This window comes from Acinonyx jubatus, chromosome B4 (genome assembly GCF_027475565.1).
Source record: "Acinonyx jubatus isolate Ajub_Pintada_27869175 chromosome B4, VMU_Ajub_asm_v1.0, whole genome shotgun sequence".
Lineage (NCBI taxonomy): Eukaryota > Metazoa > Chordata > Mammalia > Carnivora > Felidae > Acinonyx > Acinonyx jubatus.
The window spans coordinates 74,899,352-74,921,337 of NC_069387.1; the positions used below are offsets into that span (position 1 = coordinate 74,899,352).

At 44.6% G+C, this 21,986-nt stretch overlaps 1 protein-coding gene across 5 annotated transcripts in view; it reads right to left on the reverse strand.

Annotated features, from left to right (window-relative positions):
• Positions 1–21,986, reverse strand: part of FAM186B (family with sequence similarity 186 member B) — a 29,698-nt gene that overhangs the window by 6,212 nt on the left and 1,500 nt on the right. Inside the window, exons 1-7 of one of the 5 annotated variants that reach the window (XM_027036056.2) lie at positions 15,297–15,561; positions 14,238–14,463; positions 9,798–9,980; positions 5,707–7,381; positions 4,999–5,191; positions 3,175–3,353; positions 2,287–2,472 (exon numbers count right to left, since the gene is read on the reverse strand). In XM_027036056.2, the coding sequence (XP_026891857.1) occupies positions 2,287–2,472; positions 3,175–3,353; positions 4,999–5,191; positions 5,707–7,381; positions 9,798–9,980; positions 14,238–14,463; positions 15,297–15,392 (2,738 nt within the window). In that variant the 5' untranslated portion in view covers positions 15,393–15,561. Of the gene's footprint in view, positions 1–2,281; positions 2,473–3,174; positions 3,354–4,998; positions 5,192–5,706; positions 7,382–9,797; positions 9,981–14,237; positions 14,464–15,296; positions 15,562–17,483; positions 17,646–21,986 lie in introns of those variants that run through there. The other 4 variants (XM_027036058.2, XM_027036055.2, XM_027036057.2 and 1 more) reach the window with 4 other exon arrangements.

Genomic DNA, 21,986 nt, shown 5'->3' on the forward strand with positions numbered 1-21,986 from the left:
GAATAGGCCGTGAGCAACAGAGGGCAGGGCAGTTAGAGTCAGGATTAAGATCCTTCTCCAACTGCAGACAGTGTTTGGTATATGCAGGCACACAGCTGTCTTACCTGTCAGAGCCCAGAGGAGATGCTTGTAAGACAAAGCAGAGAAAGCTCTTGCAGAAGGGGGTCTGCTGGCTTTTGAGGGACATGGCCTTTCTAGTGTCCCAAACCATAGAGAGAAGATGAATAGCCCTTCCCCATATTCTGAGAGGCCACCCAGCGGCCTATAGATGAGACAGGCTGTCCATTCCAGGCAGGCAGCATGTAGTTGGTCCTAGTTAGGAAACCAGATGGTGGTGGGACCTGGGCCAGGGGAGCTGGTGAGGCTGGCAGGATCACAAAGAAGTGAGTGACCTGAGACCACACAGCAGGTGGATGTGAGCATCTGTGATGAGGCAGGGGCAGGCGGTCAAAGAGAAGGTACACTCTGGGAATGGAAACAGAGTGTGTCTCCAGAGGCCACATGCACGGAGCACTCACAAAGAGAGCAGGATGGCCACCATCCCTGAGGCAGCAGGAGCCTGGACAGCGGCAGAGAACTTTCATCAGAGAGTGGCAGATTCCCATGTTATGATAACAGGGTCCCAAGACAACATGGCGAGCTCCCACACGGAACCATCCAGGACCAGCCTGACACGCAGGTAGGCAGTGCCAACCTGGGATGCGGATCAAGAAGACAGATGAAGCAGGGCTTTGTCTCTACACCTGATAGTATGATAAACTGAATGAACTTGTATGGAGTTAAAAAAAAAAAAAGCGGGGGGCGGGGCGGGGGGGGAAGAAAATTGTATTCACCTAAATTCCTCTAGAAAGGGGAAGCTGTCTTTGTTGGGAACAATATTTTGATAAGTGCTTAAGCCTGAAGCTGAGATCCCAGTGGAGGCCTGGGTGTGGGTGGAACAGCTCTGCATGAGACAGGAAGGAGTTTTTGAGTTTTGCATGTTACACCAGAGAGAGAGGGGAAGAAAGACGCTGTTGTTTGGTGCTTTTCATTCTGAATCCCTTTCCCCAACATCCTCTTAAATTTTCAAAAAGATACTAATATCATGAAAGGCTTGGGGTTAAGTGGAGTGCGTATTCTCGATATTTATGTACGCATATTATGTGTGGGGAAGAACAAAAGGGTTGGGGCCTCAGATTCAAACAGATGCCAAGCAAAGCCCAGGCACTAGCTGGGATGCAGAGAGAGGAGGAGCTCGGGGACGAGAGATCTACTGTAGGGGACCTTGGGCAAGTTTAGCCAAATCTTAGTGGGGCGGGGCCCCAGTTGACCTCTGGTTACTGAGTTCTGCCGCAGTGTTGTTTTGGTTGCTCTCAATCAATTTTGTTTGCTTTATCCAGCTCAACACCACACACACATACACACACACAAATGCACACACACCTCTTAGCAATTCTCCAGGAACTGAAAACCAGGTACTATGTACCGGCTGGGACTCTCAGACCCACTTCAGAGCAGAAGCAGAGCCAAGGACCAGCCTTCTTTGATGCTACCATGCCACCCTGTCTCACCTAAGTCACTGTCTGGAGGACGGGGCAGCACCAGCATCTTACAGCCTTAATTCTGGTTAGATCTAGACTGGCAGCCATCAGTACCCTCTCCCTGTCAGAGATCTTTAATTGGGGCAGGGCCAGGGCCATAAGAGGCAGCAGGGATTGCTGCAAAAATCTAAAAACGCTCCTCGAAAGAGCCTTAAGTCTTCAACAGAACTTTCCTAACTGGAATAGCCTCTTGTTGGCCTACTGAGTCCTGCCTCTTCCTCTCAGCTGCTGTTCCTGCGAACTATTCTCCAAGGCAGTAAAGAAATGAGAATGCCAAACACAGGCCCAGGCCTGAGTCTCAGGTTCATCACGTGATTCTTGGTCTCCTTCATCTCTCCATTCCTCTACCTGGTTCTCCTTGAGAACAACCTTCAGGCCTAGGACAAGATTCACATCCTGAGCAACTCACATGCAGCTCAAAAAACAACAAACTCACATGCAGCTCAAAAAACTTGTGTAGCGATCTTCTGAGACACTACATAAAGTCCTCTGAGAAAATCAGAATGGTGGCATGGGGACCCAAGCTGATGGCCAATGAGGCAGGTAAGCATCTCTCTGTCTGATGTGGTACAATAAATGAGGTTGTTATGAATGTCTGGAAAGAGATCTCTTGGGTGGTTGGACAGAGTCAGTGTGTACTCTGGCCCCTGACCTTGGTGGGAAGGTTTCTCCAAATCCAGATTAACTATCCAACCTTGTACCTTACCGGGCCTTGAGGGACCTCAAGCTTTTGTGGTAGGAGGAATGCACATCCAAGGTCAATAGGCGGGGAATGTCTGGGCACCCCCCTAGCTGGTCCCAGGGCAGGCCGGGGGGAGTCTTCTTTTCTATTGGGTGACTGGAGGAGGCCACATCAGTCTTCCAGATGGCTTCTATCTGGTTATCCTGTTGTCTGGGGTGTGGAGGTTGAAAGTGTAGAAAGAGATAAAGGGTTAGACACACAGAGGGAGACTGAGAAACAACAAGCTCTCCAAAGCCATAAGGCCCAAAACGTCAGGACTTGTTTTCTTTCCCTCTCAAATAGTTGTTATCACCATCCTGTCACCTCTCCTCCCCTTAACTCTAAGCCTCACCTCCCTGGGGCTCCTTTGGCTGAGGAGCTGCTGAAGGGGTGCTGGGATAGCCTCTGTTCTTCTAGGCACATGCCTCGGGGCTGCTCTGCACTGGGCCATACTAGGTGAGGATGTGGGTCTTCTTGACTGCCCAGAGGCTCATGGTATCTCTTTCTGAGCCTGGGTGGTGGGGCCACACGGTGGGAAGGATCAGGCTTATTTATATGGACAGGCTAATGGCAGGTGCTGGACCAACAATGTTCAGGGCAGAAATGGTTGTAGGCTCTCAGATGTGGGTCCTCAGAGTCTTTCAGTTGCAATGTGAAACCTATCTGGATCGGGCTGGCTCCTGAGCCCACCCATCTGGGCCAATGGCTAGAACTGAGCAAGGCAGCTGAGAAGGCAGGCATCTTACAACTCACGAGGTGAACTCTGCCTGCCTATGCCTTCACCAAGCTCCCAGTCTCCCCAGTCTGGCCACCCCAGCTTGCTCCATCTCCCCACCCATCCAGCTGGCTGCCTACCCGCTTCCCTGCACCTACCGAGCCATGCACAGGGGCTCACATTCCCAGTGCTTGCATGGAAAGTGCCCAGGAGGCTGCCTGCAGGAGAGGCCACATGAGTGCGTGTGCCGGAGAGAGGATGTGGGTGGCTTGTTTTTCCTCGGCTTTGTGGAGGTGACCACAGGGATGTGCAGACGAACGTTCCACTCCAGCTGGAGCTAGGGACACCAGCAGAGAGGCATCAAGGAGACAGGAATTTATCCCCTCTCTAGAGCAGAAGGAGGCATAGCCTGACTCAGGGCTAAGAAGAGAAGGTAAGGCCCAGGGAATGCCTCCAATCAGAGAGCCCTAGAACCCCCAAGTATCAAATTCCCTAAAAATTCCTTGAATTATTATTTGCTAGGTTAGTTCCTGTTTTCTCCTTTGTTGTGGAGAATCTGGACAATGAGCAAAACAGCAAGAAAAAAACTAAGGAAGCCAGAGCAGCTGGAACTCGAGAGAGCACTCAGGATTCACAACATGAGGCCAAATTGTGCCTAGGATGCTCTGGGTATTTTTGTATCCAGCCTCTGCCCTGGCACTGGGTAAGGAGCTGGGGAAATCCTTCTAGCCACCCAAAGAATTGTCATATAGTCCGTTGTTAACAAGTCAAGACACCTACAACTTAACAAGTGAAGATACCTACAGGAGATGATTGGGACTAGTACAAAGTGATAGGAAACTGAGTTGGGAGATGGCCCCATGACCAAGGCTTCTCCAACTGCCTGACACAGGCACTTACACTAAGTCCCTCAGCACACGGCTTCCCCCAGACTTGGGGGGGATTCCCCATGGGTTCTGAGCCAATGCTATGATTTTCTAATTCCCTGGGAGGTCAGCTAGTCCTCTGTGGACCATGTCAGCACTTGCTACTTCTCTGACCCTGCTAGCAGGGGAAACTGCATCTAGCCCTCAGAGAGTAAAAACAGTGCAGACCCACAGATCAGGCCTCAGAGTGACTTTGTACTGTCAACAGCAACACCAAAACCCAGAAGGCAATGAGAAGTGCTGTCAAAAATGAGAGGGAAAATGCATTCTAACCTTGACTTCCATATCCAGTCCAACTGTCAATTAAGAAGGTACTAGGGGCACCTAGGTGGCTCAGTTGGTTAAGCATCTGACTTCAGCTCAGGTCATGATCTCGTGGTTCATGGGTTCGAGGCTCTGTGCTGACAGCCCAGAGTCTGGGGCCTGCTTCAGATTCTGTGTCTCCCTTTCTCTCTGACCCCTCTCCCACTCATGTGCATATGTTCTCTCTCCCTCTCTCGCTCTCAAAAATAAAAAAATAAACATAAAAGAAAGAAAGAGTGAAGGTACTACGTAAAGACGTTTTCAGACAACCAGGGTTTCACTGATTTTACCTGGCAGGAACCTTGGTCAGGAAGTGATCAGAGGAGACCTGGCATCTAGAAAGCAAAGGAACCATCCACAGGGAGAGGCAAAGTGAGATCCCAGCATGTGGGTAAAAAGGACAGCTGTGACTAAGTCAGTAGAGGAACCAGAACACACAGGAACAGGGCAGAGGGTCCCGTGGGGGAGGGAGAACTTGAGCATAAAGTTGGGACTACAGGATCCAGCTGCCTTCTCTCTCCAGAAGACTCTTTCTTCTACAGTTCTGTTTGAGGGCCCCTCTCTCTCCCACTCTCCCCATATAAAAAATCAGAAAGCTGCCCTTCCTTATGCTTGAGCCTCCAGCCTTTGCCTCTTCCTGGCTCAGAGTCTCTAACCTGCCCTCTTATTTCCTGTCCGCTACCCTGCCCCCAGTTACACCCCACCAGCTCACATCCCTTCCAGCTGTGCTGACCCCCAATGAGGGAGGCCCACCTTGGGGAACATGGTCACCATGCTGCTCAGGCACTCTTGGTGCTTCTCCTCCAGGTCCTTCTGCTTGTCTGTCCAGGCCTGCAGCCAGAGATTCTGCAGGCGGTCAATGTTTTCCAGGTAGATGTAGAGGTTCTGGGTCTTGTAGGTAGTCTCAGTTTCTTGCATAACTTGTATGTGGTTGGTCACTTCTTGTCTGGGAAATGGGGTAAGGGAGTTAGTGGGTGAAAGGGCCTGCTCCCCAAGTCTCGTAACCAATGTTGACTCTGCGTTTGTAATTCCTGACAGCAAGGAGGGAAACAGAGGTTGCTGAGAGTCAGGAAAGCAGGGAGCAGAGAGGTGGGAGGTGGTGGCAGGTGAGGAGCCTTGGGGCCAGGCTGGAAACAGAAAGAGAGAATAAGGCCAGCAGGGGAACATATCAGGTGCATTAGGGACAGTGCAATAGGAAGAGAGGAAGAAATAAGGAAGTGGCCTCAGAGGAAAAACCCACTAGGGAAAGAGCAATGTGTATGTGTAAATGCCCGACCTCCCACACCTCCAGGGTCACCCCAGGCCCAAGGTCAGACATCCTTTGCCAGCCCCCTCCCTCAGGGGACCTTGTCCAGGTCTGGGGTGACTCTCCATTCCCATTTGCTGCGTGCTCCTCCTCTCCCTTTGGGTTTTGTCTCTGCCCACACACTGCAGTTGGCGTGGGTGTCAGGGAGTACCTACCGGAGGCTCTGGAAGTATCTGTAGCGGATGTACTTATGGCACAGACACTGCAGCCGAAGCACGTTCAGCTCCATGGTGGTGGTGGTGAGATCCAGCGCCTTGGTGCGTAGGTAGTGGGGCAGCCCCAGGTCAGCCTCCTCGCTCAGGAGCTGCAGATTCTTCCTCTGTGCCTCCACATCCATGTGGTATACTTTCCCCTTGAGAGTTACTGAGGGGATATGCAAAGGAGGCCGGGACACCTTTTGGATGGATGTCCCCGTGACAGGAAAGGAGGCCGATTTCTTGGGCTTCGTGGGAACCTGGCAGGTCCACGGTTTCTGCGTAGACTTGGCTGAACTCGTGTTCCTCTGGTTTCTGGGGGCAGGCTGCCGGGTATTAGGGGACCTGGGAAAGTGCTTCCTGCCTTGGTGAGCAGACTGGGCCCGGCTTGAGGGAGGTGCCAGCGATGCCTTCTCCAAGTCCCTCCACTGCCTGGTGGTCATGAAGAGCACCCTGTCTGTGCCCTCCCCTGGAGGCTCTGGCTCCCTCCATGGGCCCCCTTGCTCCTTTTCTTGCTGGCCCGACCTCTGCCACTGCTCCCTCGCCGCCTCCTCCACCTTCCACTGTTGCAGCTTCTCCCGGTGTTCCTGCTCCAGCAGGGCCCACTTCTTCTGACGCTGCAGCCACATCTCCTCCTCCTCCAGCCACTGCTGCCTCTGCCTCTCCCAGCGGAGCTCTTCTTCCCAGTGCTCCGCCTTGCTCTCCAAGGCCACCTTCCTGGAACTCTCTGGGGACAGCTGCATCCTCAAGTGGGGCTTAATTTGGAGTCCTTCCTTCTCCTGGGATGCTTCCTGGACATCCTTTTGGTCTTTCACTTGGTGAAAGAAGTGGCCTGGGCTTTCTGCCACCAGTCTTTCCCATATCTTAGGAGACCTGTGATCCACCGAGGACAGCATCATGGGCTGAAGATGTTCGGTGTCCTTGGTGCTGTACACATCCGCAATCCTCGAATACATGGTCATGGTGGAGAGTGGCTGAGATGTTGAAGGCCTGGCACCGCTGTCCCAGGCTGTGGCCATGGGACCTGGGGAGAGTGGTGAAAACAACTGCTCCTTCTTGGGTTCCTGCTGAGTTTCCTTCATGACTGTTTCTTTCTCTGGGAGGGTCTCTTTCTCAGGGGGCCCCAGGGAGTCAACCAAGATCTTGGTTGGTTCTTCTGCTTGATCTCTAGCAGACTGAGCCTTCTCTAGCTGGAACTCTAAGGCATGCTTTATCAGGAGAAGGTCATGGTATTTCCCCCCTAGAATTTCCACTTGCTTTAGCAGGGCATCCCTCTTGCTCTGGAGAACTTGGAGGGAATTCTGGAAGTATAGCCTCTGGGTGCTAAGTTCTTTGGTCATCTCTATTTTCAGGTTCCTGTATTTGGTCTCCAGGCTTCTGTTCTCTTTGTGCTGGAGGGTCAAGGCCTTATTGAGGTTCTCTACCATGGCAGACATGTACCTGATGGCTCTGACCTCCCTCTGGTTGAACATGGTGGAGTCCAGGAGCTCCTGCAGCATGGACTTCACCTCAGAGACCTTCGTGCAGGTAGCATGACTGTCCTGGAGCATCTGTTCTGGGCTCAGTGGCTGAGGGTAGGATGCAGATTTTGGGGGTCTCTGTTCCCACCAGCCTTGCCAGAAGGTGTGTTTGGATACTAGGAGAGACAGAAAAAAGGCAACAAGCTCCTGTGAGCCCCAACAATTATACTGATTCTGCACACCCTGCCTGGCCAAATTCCCATCCAACTCTCTTACGCCTTTGGCAAGAATAAGGAGCTGAGGCAACAGGTGAGGCCAGGGGAGATGTTGTCAGGAGAGATCTCTGCCAGGCTCAGAGCTTGCTCAGAGCTTACCTGTCAGGGTGAGCCAGCTCCATAGCACCTGCAGGGCCCATGGGCCTGAAACTATTCAATTCAGTTCAGTTCAATTCAGTGTACCTCTTTTTTTTAAATATTAAAAAAAAATTATTGTTTATTTATTTTTGAGAGAGAGAGAGAAACAGAGTGCAAGCAAGGGAGAGACAGAGAGAGAGGGAGACACAGAATCTGAAGCAAACTCCAGGCTCCGAGCTGTCAGCACAGAGCCCAACGTAGGGCTCGAACTCACGGACTGCGAGATCATGACCTGAGCCGAAGTCGGACACTTGACCGACTGAGCCACCCAGGTGCCCCTAATTCAGTGTACTTCTGATCTCATGTATTTCCCTGGAGTAAAGTCACTTTTCTAATCATGCTACTTCCCAGACTCAATATCCATGTTTGGCTATCTATTGCCAACTATCCAAACTCTGGAAACCTACCTGGCACTTAGACTCCAGGTCACCTGAGAAGTTTTGTTTCCCTTTCCTGTTACCATTATACTGTGTAGAGAATTTATCACATGGTTCTGCAACTGTTCATATGTTGGGTTTTTAAATGACTAATGTCATTTCCCATTTTGGGGGTCATGAACTCCTTTGGTAATTCGATGAAAGCAGGGGACCTTCTCCCCAGAAAAATGCACATAAACACAGACTGTGCACTATGTTCAAACCCGTTCATAGACCTCAGCTCCTCAGGGCTGGATCACGATTACAGTTGTATCCCCTTGATCTACCATATGTAGAGCTGCTGGAGTGATTATCTTGGACCATCCATTCATCTGCCCATTCAGTGAACATCACTAACAGAAAAAACACTGGCTACCTTTGGGTGAGGAGCTAAAGGGATATGGAAATTAAATGGCATTGAAGTCAAACTAGCATTTAGCTAATATTGTCAGAGAGGTCATATGGTTCAGAGCTTGAATTCTGGAATCAGATAACTTAGACTTGAATCCCATCCTTACCACTTGCTTTAGGCAAGTTTCCTAACTTCTTAGTGCCTCTGTTTCTAAAAAATGGGGATAACCAACCAAAGCATCTACTTGTAAGATTTCACTAGATTATGCATGTTTAGCGGCAAGCACAGTCCCAGGTATCTAGTAAGTGCTCAATAACTAATCCCTAAAAAGAAGCTAATAAGACATAGTCTTTGCCATCCAGGAGTTTATAATATAGCTATGAAATATATACAAATTACTATACTTCAAGATATAACATGGTAAGGATTGTAGGAGAGATTATCTCCTTATCCACCTTTCCCTGCTTCATCCCTCCCCCAACTATCAATCTTGCTTGATTGATAAGGAGTCTGGCCATGAGAGTCAATGGTGAAACACAAAAGTGACATATTGTTTATTAAGCTCTGAGCATGTTCTAAGCATGGTGCCAGATGACTTACACCCAGTGGAACCCTGCAAGTGGGCGGGTGCTCCTCATTTTGTATATGAGGAAAGTGAGGTTCAGAAAGATCAAGTAACTTGTCCAAAGTCACACAGTCAGAAATTGGCACATGGGATTCAACCTCAGGTCCATCTGACTGTGAAGCCCATATTCTTCAGTAAGATTAAAAAGCCAGAAAACCTAAGCGTGGGGTCTGGTTTTGCCACAGATTTTTGCTTTGTTTTGTTTTGTTTTGTTTTGTTTTGTTTTGTAGTCCTTTCTCTTCTCTGAGATTTAATGTTCTCATCTACAAAGCGTAGGAGGAGTTAGATAATCTCAGGTTCCTTCTAGTGTTGACAGGAGTAAAATTTCAAGGTTGAACTATGTTGTTGACTGACCATTCCTGGAGCAGCCACAATTAAGAAGATCCTGGAAGGGCATCTGGCTGAGTCTCGCCAGACTTCTAGGCTCTCCAGCTGGATTTGGAGTAAGGAAAAGATGTTCTTTGGGCTGTAGCTACAAATTCCAGCCTTTTTGGCCTACTAGCCTTGATTCTCAGGACCTGCATGAGGCTACAGCTCCAGAGAGTACCAACAGGGACCTGTCTCCCCATTACCCCTCCCTCTAGCCCCAAGGGATTGCTTAGAACTGCTCAGTGCTCAGCTTGGGTTAAACACCCCAACCCCTCGCTATTGCCTCTCCATCTCAGATAAGGCTTTTGTTATGGAGGAGAGTCAGAAAGACCCCACAGGTGCTGGCATGTGACCTCTTTTCCTGAGATGGTATCCACCCCATTCAACCCCCCCCTCCCAGGTGTTCCTGGAACCTACTTTGTGTCCTTTGCTTTTGTCCTTCAATGAGAGTGGAACAAAGGGAAGTGAGAGATTCGATGCCTCCTTTGGTGGCAATGAGAGAGAGAGGTAATACCTTCTCCATCACCTCAATCCATTCATCCAGGGCTTCCTCTTCCTCCTTACACTTCCTGTTCCTGAGCTCATAGGTCAGACTGTCACCTAGAGAGGGAGTGGGAGATGCAGACTGAGTGCAATCTGTTCTCTAGGGAGCCCCAACTAGTCCTATAGCACAGGGGTTCCAGCAGGAGGCTTTGAGGTTGGATTAGTTTCACCTCTTAATAACTGTATGATGTTGGGTAAATCACTTACTTCTCTGAGCCTCAGCATCCATGCCTGTAAAAGGGTTGCGTAGGGATTAAATGAGATAATGCATGTGAAATGATTAACGTGAAGCCTGCTGTGTCGAAAACGTACAATAGACATTAAACAGTATTGTTGTTTAACTATAAGGCTAGGGATGTGTCTGCCTTGTTATTGCTCTATCCCCATTGCCTAGTTCGGTATCTGGACAATTAAATGAATTAACTGGAGTGAAAAGCCTACTTAGTTCTTGGGGGCAGCTGAAGGATCATAGAACTATGAGCTCCTTGGAGGCAGGGCAGGATGAAGGGGGTAGGGCACATCCTGTACCATCTCACTCCAACACTGCGGTGTCCACCCAACCCCATAGCAACCTAAGGTCTCATGATGGAGCAACAGTGATGTTAACAGGGACAGCACCTGGTCCAGGACTGGGTATAGTTGGTCCACACTCAAATGGCTATACCAGTTGTTTACAGCTGGCATCAGGGCTGTTTGGCCCATGCAGTAAGGGTCATTAAGTACTATGAATATCACCCATGGATTCTTCTATAAAACACCCGGTGTGGTCCATCAAAAAACTGTTAGAGCTAATAAACAAATTCAGTAAAGTTGCAGGATACAAAATCAACATACAAAAATCAGTTGCATTTCTATAAACTAACAATAAACTATCTGAAAAAGAAAGAAAACAGTCCCATTTACAACAGCATCAAAAACAATAACATACTTAGCAATAAATTTAACCAGGGAAGGATCTCTACACTGGAAGCTATAAGACATTGATGGAAGAAACTGAAGACACATATAAATGGAAAGATATTCCACCTTCATGGATTGGAAGAATCAATATTGTTTAAAATGTCCATACTACCATTTAGAGCCATGTACAGATTCAATGAAATCTCTATCAAAATCCCAATGGCATTTTTCACAGAAAAAAAAAAAAACAACAGAAAAAAAATCCTAAAATTCATATAGAACCACAAAAGGCCCCAAATAGCCAGAGCAATCTTGAGACAAAGAACAAAGCTGGAGGCCTCATACTACCCAATTTCAAACTATATTACATAGCTATAATAATCAAAACAATATGATATCGGCATAAAAACAGATACATAGACAAATGGAGCAGAATCGAGAACCCAGAAATAAACCTATGCATATATGGACAATTAGTATTTGACAAGGGAGCCAAGAATACACAGTGGGTAAAGGATGGCTCTTCACAGTGATGTTGGTCAACCTGGACATACACATGCAAAAGAATGAAATAGGACCCCTATCTCACACCACTCACAAAAATTAACTCAAAATGGATTAAAGACTTAAATGTAAGACCTGAAACCATAAAACTCCTAGGAGAAGACATAGGGAAAAAGCTTCTTGACATTGGTCTTGGCAATGATTTTTGGGTATGACACTAAAAGCAAAGGTAACAGAAGCACACATGAACCAGTGGGACTATATCAAACTAAATAGTTTCTGCACAGTAAAAGAAAGGATCAATAAAATGAAAAGGCAATCTACAGAATGGGAGAAAATATTTGCAAACTGTATACCTGATAAAGGGTTAATATCCAAAATAAGAAGTTCATACAACTCAATAGCAAATGAAACAAAACAAAACAAATAATCCAATTTAAAAAATGGGCAGGGGCACCTGGGTGGCTCAGTCGGTTAAGTGTCCGACTTCAGCTCAGGTCACGATTTCGCGGTCCGTGAGTTCGAGCCCCGCGTCGGGCTCTGGGCTGATGGCTCAGAGCCTGGAGCCTGCTTCCGATTCTGTGTCTCCCTCTCTCTCTGTCCCTCCCCCGTTCATGCTCTGTCTCTCTCTGTCTCAAAAATAAATAAACGTTAAAAAAAATTTTTTTTAAATGGGCAAAGGCCACACAAGATGTGATAAAGACAAAAGGAAGCTGGCCTGGTCTCAGAGATCTTTTCCTTCTTGATGCAAGTACACAGCTTCCAGAAAGTGGTCCCATGACAAGTGACAGCAATTTAACTGTCTAATTGTAGCTACTTTGTAGCTAGTTGTAACTGTGCAAGAGTCATATCCACATCCCTTTGATCAAATTTACTGTGCTAGCTATGACACATTTTGAACTGGTTTAAATGTACACGGCACAGAATCAGTTATCAGACAGCCTATCGGCCTGGGGAGAAACCTATGTATAGGTGCAAATCTCAGCATCGCCCTGGAGTTTAGGAAAGCAGGCAAATGTGTGTCCCCCACTGTGCTGATAAATGTGTCCATGGTCGCTGCACTTTTCCAAACACCTGTCAGTGTGGGCCTGGCTGGGGCAGGACCAACTCCCCAGTGATGAGGAAAGGACAGCCCAGAAAAATTAAATGATTTGCCTGAGTTTACGCATCTACTAAATGGTGGAGACAGACACCTCTCCTCCATAGCCAGTAATTTTAACCACAAGGGTGTGGTGTCTCCTGAAGTTGGAAAGGAAGTTCAGTCAATGTGACAACGGTCAGTGGCACTGAAGAGAGTGAGAGCAGGAGGCAGGGGCCGACAACACCAGACAAATACTAAAACAAATATCCTGAGATGTTTTGAGGGCACACTAACATTAGAGATGATGAATTTAAAATGACACCAATTTGGAAGCACTTATTTTGTTATTTTTAATTTTCTCATTTGTAATATTAAGGATGTTAAGCCAGATTATATTTACAATTCCTTTCAACACTGTGATTAAATACGTATGTGCAAAAAAAAAAAAAAAGACAAAGGATCTGTTTTTTAAAGAAGACGTACAAATAGCCAACAGGTAATGGAGATCAACATCACTAATTGTCAGGGAAACACAAATTAAAACCACAATGAGATATTACCTTATTCCTGATAGGATGGCTATTATGAAAAAGACAAGAGATAAAAAGTGTTGATGAGAACACGGAGTAAAGGGGACCCCTGTGCACTTCTGGTGGGAATATAAATTGGTACAACCATTTTGGAAAACAGTATGAAGGTTCTTCTAAAAATTAAAAATACAATTGTGATATGATACAGCAGTCCCACTTCTGGGTATATATCCAGAGGGAATGGAATCACTGTCTCCAAGAGATATCTACATGGCCATGTTCATTGGAGCATCATTCACAAAAGCCAAGATGTGGAAACACGCTAAGTGTCAGTGTGGAGGAATGGTTAAAGAAAATGTGGTATGTACAATGAAATATTAGTAAATCATAATAAAGAAGGAAATCCTGCCATTTGTGACCAAGAGGTTATACCTTGAGGGTATTATGCCAAGTGGAATAAGTCAGATGCAGAAAAACAAACACTGTATGATCTCACTTTTATGTGGAATCTAAAAAGCTGAACACACAGACACACAGACACACACACACACACACACACACACACACACACAAAGTTGAATTCACAGAAACAGAGAGTACAGTGGTTGCCAAGGGCTGGGGGGGGCAGTAAGGGAAATGGGGAGCTATTGGCCAAAGGGTACAAAGTTTCAGTTATAAAATTAAAATGTTCTGGGGATCTAATACACAATGTGGTGTCTATACTAACAATACTGTATTGTATACTTGGAATTTGCTAAGAGAGTAGATCTTAAATGTCTTCACCAGAAAAAAAAAGGGGGGGGGGTAACTTGTAAGGTGACAGATGTGTTAATTAACCTTATTGTGATAATCATTTCATAACATATACATGCATCAAATCATCACATTGTATACTCTAAAGTTACACAATGTTATTTGTCAATTACATCTCAATAAGTATGGAAAATTTAAAAATATAGCTAGCATGGATTTGAATTTAGTTTCCACCCTGCTGATAGATGAGATGTCAGAATGGACCTATGACAGGCTTCATCACACATGCAGCTAATGTCACAATCTACTAGGTTTTGGACTATTACATGTTTGCCCCTCTGGTGGGTGGAGATGATTGCCGTGACAGAAGCAAGGGAATATCTCACTGGAGTGTGTCTTTTGCTCCCTTGGCAACCCACCAACTGCCCTGCTTTTTCCTCCCAGTGAGAGTTGACCTGGGGTGGGGAAAGGAGGAGCCAAGAGCCAGTGTGGGACCAAGTCAGTGGGGAAGCGGCCCGCCCTCAGGCAGCCAGTCTGCAAACTCACCCCAGTCACCCAGCCAGCGGAGAATTTCATACAAGTGCTTCTCTTTAGTATTAGCATCTTCAGAGAAGGAGGCAATTTTCTCCAGTAAGATGAATCTGTTCTTGCCCTTTTGCTCCATCTGGTCAGGTTTTGCCTTTTCTTTTAAATCATATCCTAATTCTTCCTGGAAGCTGTTGATGACACAGTTGACGTTGTCCAAGATGTCTGAGAGCTGGGAAGAAATATCCTATATGGGAGGCAGCAGATTGTAGTGTTTAAGGGTGTGAACTCTAAAGCCAGATACCAGGCTCTGGTAGTGTGATCTCAGACAAGTCAGTTCACCTATTGGGGCTCTAGCGTTCTTACTTCTAAAGTGGGGATCATTATATATCAATGTCACAGAGTTTCTTCTAAAGATTAAATGAACTAATATTTGTAAAGCACTTAAGACAGTGCCTGGCACATAAAATAAGTGTTAGCTCTTATTAATGTCACTTTGATGATTAAGACCAAGTCAGGAAGGGAAAGAATACCAAATATCCAGGGCAAACAATTCCTTCAGAATTTCAAAATTTTCTAGGGACTTCTGGACATCTCACAAGGATCCAGAGGCAACAGACTGGAAAAATGAGGCCCTAAGAAACCTTTAGGATCAAAGGTACTAGAGGCTCATGGGCAGGGTGATTTCAGCCTCTGGCTATTTCTCTATAAGCTTCTAGGGCTTAGCTTGAAGGATTCTGACAGGTTGCCCTGAACAGACCTCAATCAAGAACTCTGGGCCCTTCCTCTTGCCCTGCTAAGACATACCACATAGTGGTAGGACCATCCTAGGGCTTCCTTATGGGCTGTTCCCTTCCTGTGCCCAGCCCTGCCTCAGAGGGCTGGTTCGATTCCAGCCGGCCCTGCAGAGGCCAAGTCAAAGAGTTGGAATTTTGAATTAATCTGTTTGCAAATCCAGCCTGTTGAAGATGCCAGGAACCCTGAGGGCCCAGAGCTGGAATCTTGTCCCAATCTGGGATCAGTTCTCAGTCTCCACATCAGATCCCAATAGAAGGGTGACCCCCTTATCTCAGGTGTTACCTCCTGAGCCCGTGTTAGCTGGGCAGCCTCAATCCTTGAGATGATGGCTTTGACTGACGCAGGGGTCACCAACTGTAGGGGCCTGTTTTTCTCCATTTTGGATCACCCTGTCAGTCACAAAGATGTCCTGTGTCTCTGGTACACAGACCTGGACACGTGATACTGGCTGCTTTGGGGTTAAGGGCTCCAGGGCAGTTCCTGAGTACCCTGCCTAGCCACAGCTCCCTGTAACTGCCAGACATCAGGTTCCAACTGACCTTATCTCCGGTGACATCATCAGTTAGATTAGAAGAATGGCTCCTTGTCATCTATCTGCTTGGCTATCTAGCTTTTTATCCATCGCTAATATACATTAAGTTGACCTGTTGCTTTAAGTAATTAAATGTTCTTCTACCAAACTAAATATTAATGGCTAAAAATAAGAAAAAGCAATTAGAAAATGTTCTTTTCCCAAAGAGAAGTTTTTAAAAATTAAAGCCAGTCAATAACTAACGATAATACGTTTGCATTTGCACCAGGGGTCAAGGGTCAATCTGCACTTTTACTTACCGAAGGTGACCATTATTGCAAGATGGCTTTTAAAAACAAACGTTTAAAATGGACATTGCTATATGCCCAGGACCTAGAACCAAGCCTGGCACACAGTAGGCACTTAATAAACACTTGCTGAATGAACGCATATGTAAGAACAGGTACGTATACTGCAAATTATTCTTCCATGCTATTTAAAAGTATTCCCATTTAGGGGCGCTTGGGTGGCTCAGTTGGTTGAGCATCCAACTTTGGCTCAGGTCATGATCTCATGGTTCATGAGTTCAAGCCCTGTGTCAAACTCTCTGCTGACAGCTCAGAGCCTGGAGCCTGCTTCAGATTCTGTGTCTCCCTTTCTCTCTGTCCCTCCCTTGCTCTCTCTCTCTCTCTCTCTCAAAAAATAACCATTAAAAAAAATTTTTTTTAATTATCCCCATTTAACAGATAAGGAATTAAATATTGTAAGTTCAGTTCTTAGCAGTGCCATGGCCACTTAATAACTTGTCACCTGACACCCATCTTTCATATACCATCATTCATTCATATATTTAAAGTTAATTCTTTTATTGCCTCTTTCACTCAACAAACACTTATTGGTAACATTCTACATGCCAAGCCTGGTCCTAGATACTAGAAATACATAAATGAATGAGATCTAGTTCTTTGAGGCACTCATACCCTGGTTTACGGATACCTTTCTATCTATACATCTTGAACTGGATAGCCCTTTAATCCTTTATGATTTCAGAGCATGTTGTAATTTATAAACAACTTATTCATGTATGAGCCAGCTAAGGCTCAGAGGACTTAAAAGATTTACCTAAAGTTACAGAGCTGAGAAGTAAGAGTCAGGACTTTACTCTGATTTCCTGATTCCCAATCTGAGGTCCTTTCTTTTTTTTCCCCTTTCTTCTTCTTTCTTTTAAACCCAATCATACTGATAATTTGATTACATATAAATGACCCAAACAAGCCAATTAAAAGATAGAGATTATAAGGTTCAATTAAGAAAACCCCAAGACTCAATTATGTGCTAACTATAGGAAACACACTTTAGGGGCACTGGGGTGGCTCAGTTGGTTAGGTGTTGGACCCTTGATTTGGGCTCAGGTCATGATCTCACCATTCATGAGTTCAGCCCTGCATCCGGCTCCTTGCTGGCAGTGCGGAGCCTGCTTGGGATTCTCTTGCTCTCCCTCTCTCTCTGCCCCTCCCCTGCTCATGCACACGTCCTCTCTCTCTCTCTCTCAAAATAAACTCAAAAAAAAAAAAGGAAGGAAACTGGGGCACCTGGGTGGCTCAGTAGGTTGAGTGTTCAACTTCGGCTCAGGTCATGATCTCACAGTTGGTGAGTTTGAGCCCCATGTTAGGCTCTGAGCTGTTGGCTCAGAGCCTGAAGCCTGCTTTGGATTCTGTGTCTCCCTCTCTCTCTCTCTCTCTCTCTCTCTCTCTCTCTGCCCCTCCCCTGCTCACATTCTGTCTCTCTCTCAAAAATAAATAAATGTTTAAAAAAAAAACATGCTTTAAATAAAAAAACACACATAGGTTAAAAGTAAAAGGATGGAAAGAGGTAAACCATGCTAATACTAATCAAAAAGAAAGTTGGAGTGGCTATATTAATATCAGAGTTTAGAATAAGAAATATTAGTGGGGCACCTGCGTGGCTCAGACGGTTAAGCATCCGACTTTGGCTCAGGTCATGATCTTGTGGTTCGTGAGTTCCAGCCCCACACTGGGCTCTCTGCTGTCAGCACAAAGCCTGCTTTAGATCCTCTGTCTCCCTCTCTCTCTACCTCTCCTTCACTCTGTTCATTCTCCCTCAAAAACAAACATAAAAAAAGAAATATTAGCAAAGATAAAAAGGGAGGGACATTCCATAGTGATAAAGGTGACAATTAATAAAGGGGGATATAATCCTAGATGTACATGCATCTAATGACAGAGTTTCAAAATATATGAAGCAAAAAAATAGAAGTGAAAGGAGAAATGGACAAATCTACAATTATAGTTAGAGATTTCAACATTTCTCTTGTAGGAACTGGTAGAAGTAGAAAACAATAAATAAAGATAGAGAGGTTTTGAAAAATGCTATCAACCAACTTGACTAAATTGACATTTATAGAACACACCATCCAACAACAGCAGGACACATGTTATTTCCAAATGCATATGAAACAATAACCTGGGCCTTAAAACAAGTATCAATAAATTTATAAAAATTAGAATCATACAAAATATATTTTCTGACCACAATGGAATTAAACTATAAATCAGTAATTGAGAAAATTCCCAAATGTTTGTAAATTAAACAACATGAGTAAAAAAGAAATCACAAGGAAAATTATGAAATATTGTGAACTGAGTGAAAATGACATGACGAAATTTGGTAAATCAAAATCAAAATCAAAATTTGTGAGATGCTGCTAAAGCAGTGCTTAGAGGGAGAAACTAGAAAAGGAAGAAAAGAGAAACCCAAAATAAGTGGAAGGAGATAATAAGGATAAGAGTAAAAATCAATAAAATGGAAAACAAACAAAAACGGAGAAAAATCAATGCAACCAAAACTTGGCTCTTTGAAATATTAATAAAACAGATAAAACGCTAACCAGATTGTACCAGGAAAAAGAAAAGGACACCAGTTACCAATAACAGGAATAAGAGAGGGGACATCACCACAGACTCTACGTGGGAATAATGAGTATTATGAAAGAACTTCATGGAAAGGAAGTTGGTAAGTTGAATGAAATGGACAAATCCTTGTAAGATGTAACCTATCAAAGTTCATAAAAGAATAAAAAACCTGAAAAACCCTGTATCTACCAAAGAAATTGGATTTGTAATTAAAGACCTTTCCCTTGCAGAAAAATCCAGCCCCGGATGGCTTAATTTTTGCCAAGGGGAAAAAAAATACAATTTTATAAAAATGCTTCCAGAAAACTGAACAGTAGGGAACACTTCTCAAATCATTTTTTTTTTTTTTTAGTTTATTTATTTATCAAGAGGGAGAGTGAGAGCATGCACACTCATTGGGGAGGGGCAGAGAGAAAGGGAAAGAGAGAAAATCCCAAGCAGGCTCCTTGCTGTCAGTGCAGAGACCGAGGCAGGGCTCGAACCCACGAACCGTGAGATCATGACCTGAGCTGAAATCTAGAGTTGAATATTTAACCCACTGAGCCACCCAGGAGCCCTTCAAATCATTTTTTTGAGGTTAGCATTATATTGCTACCAAAACCAGACAAAAATGTTACAAGAAAAATATCCAATATACACCACACACATGGACGTAAGAGAAAATAAAATGGAAGCCACTGACTAGAAAACAAATTATTTATGCAAAACATATATTTGATAAAAGACTTGTACCCAGGATATATAAAAAAATCACTACAACTCAATAATTACAAGAAGAAGAACATGCCAGTTTTTAAAACAGGTAGAAGATTTAAGTAGACATGTCACTAGCTAAGATGTACAATGGTGTTACAAATATGAGAAGATTCTCAATATCATCAGTTGTTAGGGAAATGCAAGTTAAAACCAGAACCAGATGTAAAATCTGAGAAGGATGAGCCAGATAATAAAAAGTATGACGATACCAGGTGTTGAGGAGGATGTTGAGAAAATGAAACCCTTGTATATTGCTGGTGAAAAATGAAAAATGGTACAGCCTCTTTGGAAAACAGTTTGGCAGTTATTTAAAAAGTTAAATACACATTACCATACAATCCACCAATCCCACTCCTAAGTATTTACCCAAGAGAAGTAAAAACATATGTCCACAAAGACCCATACACAAATATTCATAAGCAGCTCTATTTGTTAAAGCATAAACCTGCAAACAACCTAAATGGCTACCAACTTGTGAAAGGACAAATTGTAGTCTGCCTATGCAGTGAAATATACTAGTTCACATTGAAAAGGAATGAATTACTGATAGAGGCAGCCACATGGATGATCACAGAAGCACTGTATTAAGTGAAAAGAGGCAGACACAAACTACTACAAACTGTGATTGTATTTATATGAAATTCTAGAAAGACAAAACTATAGTGACAAATACCAGATCAGGAGAGGCCAGGAGCCAGACAAGGGGGAAGAGATTGACTGCAAAGGGGCACAAAGAAAGTTTCTGAGTGAAGGAAATGTTTTATGTTGGGATTATGGTGGTGGTTACATGACTGTGTACGTGTGTGAAAATTTACTGTATTGTACACTTCAAATTGGTGAGTTTTGTTATATGTAAATTATACCTCATAAAGCTGATTTTTTAAAATGTCATGTTTTCTAATGCCCAATATTGTGGAGGGACTGTAGGCAGACAGTAGTAAAAAGGGCTAGAAGTTAGTCAGGAGGGAACTGGAGGGTGTGAGGAAATAAATCTTCCTCTTCTCTCAGATGATGAGTCTTCCCTACTTTCATTCCCACTAGGATGCCCCCTCTTCCAAGTTCCTCTCCCGTGCAGCTCTGTAGCCAGCAGCAACACCTTCACCATAGTTTAAGAGCCACACTTAGGTGATCACTAGTCCAGGAAAGATGTTTGCAAACTTTTTTTATTTTAAAAAGCAGCCAACTGGGGCACCTGGGTGGCTCAGTCTGTTAAGCGTCTGACTCTTGATTTCAGCTCAGGTCATGATCTGGCAGCTCATGAGTTGGAGCCCTGCATCGGGCTCTGTGCTGACAGTGTGGAGCCTGCTTGAGATTCTCTCTCACCCCTCTCTCTTTGACCCTACCCCGCTTGCGCTCTCAAAATAAATAAACTTCAAAAAAAAATTTTTTTTTTAAATCAACGTCCTTTTCCAAACAAAGCCTTTTGTAGAACCTCACTGTCTAAAACAGATAAAAGCAAATCTTACTACAGTACATCTATAGATTCAATTTCATGATATCTCGGTGTTATAAAATCATTCAAGTTCAAGGCTGTTTTGATGAACTCCAAAATTTAACACGTAGGACATTTGAGTGTATATATTTTTAAACTGTTTTAAGAACAGATAAAATATATTTAAAGTTTAAAGACAAGGCCAAGAAGATGACAGAGGAGATGCCAGGTTGCCCACTGTGTAGCAAGGGTTGATGATAAACACTCAGATTGGAGTAGGTCAGAAGACTCTGCAGAGATATCTTCAAGAAGATGAAGCTGATAGAATTTCTGCTGTGTTTACATAGTCTGAGAAGAGATTTAGGCAACTAGGTGAGGATTTGGGGGCAGAGTTTGTGATAAATACATAGAAAACATAAATAAATGAGTGGTGCCTGGGTGGCCCAGGCAGTTGAGCAACTGACTCTTGATTTCAGCTCAGGTCATGATCTCATAGTTGTGGGATCAAGCCCCACATTGGTCTCCACCCTGAGTGTGGAGTCTGCTGGGGATTCTCCCTCTCTCTCTCTCTTTCTCTCTCCCCCTCTCCCCTGCTCACATGTTCTCTCTCTCTCTCTCTCTCTCAAAAAAAAAAAAAAAAGAAAAGAAAACATAAACAAATGAAAAAAACAAGATAATTATTAATCCCAGGAAAAATCAAAAGTTGTTCAATAGAGGAAGAGTAATCAAAGTGTTTTACATGGCTCAACTCTAAGTAGCATACGAAGTCAGTATGGTGAAAACTGAACTAACAAAAATTATTGAATTAAATTTGACAGATGGGAGAGGAGAATGAGGTGTCAGTGGGCAGGGGAGGAGATCTGAAGGGAAAAGAGTTAAATCCTCCAATCTGCCTCTATTATTTGCGGGAGCTGGGACAAGAGTACAAATGGGAAAATTACTCAAATATTTTAATGTTACATATTAAGCTAACAAACTGTTAAATAAAATACCTTCTAGGGGGCACCTGGGTGGCTCAGTCAGTTAAGTGTTCAACTTCGGATCAGGTCATGATCTCACGGTTTCTGGGTTCGAGCCCTGCATCAGGCTCTGTGCTGACAGCTCAGAGCCTAGAGCCTGCTTCAGATTCTGTGTCTCCCTCTCTCTGTGCCACCCCAACCTCCAGCTTGTGCTCACGCTCTCTCTCTCCCAAAAAGTAAATAAACATTAAAACAATTTTTTTTAAATGCCTAACTTTACCAATGTACTTTCATAAGGACCTGGAAAGACATGTTCTAAATTAGAATTTTTGGAATTCTCAGAGTTCCAGTCTAAAAAACAGCAGCCCCCAGCCCCTAGCT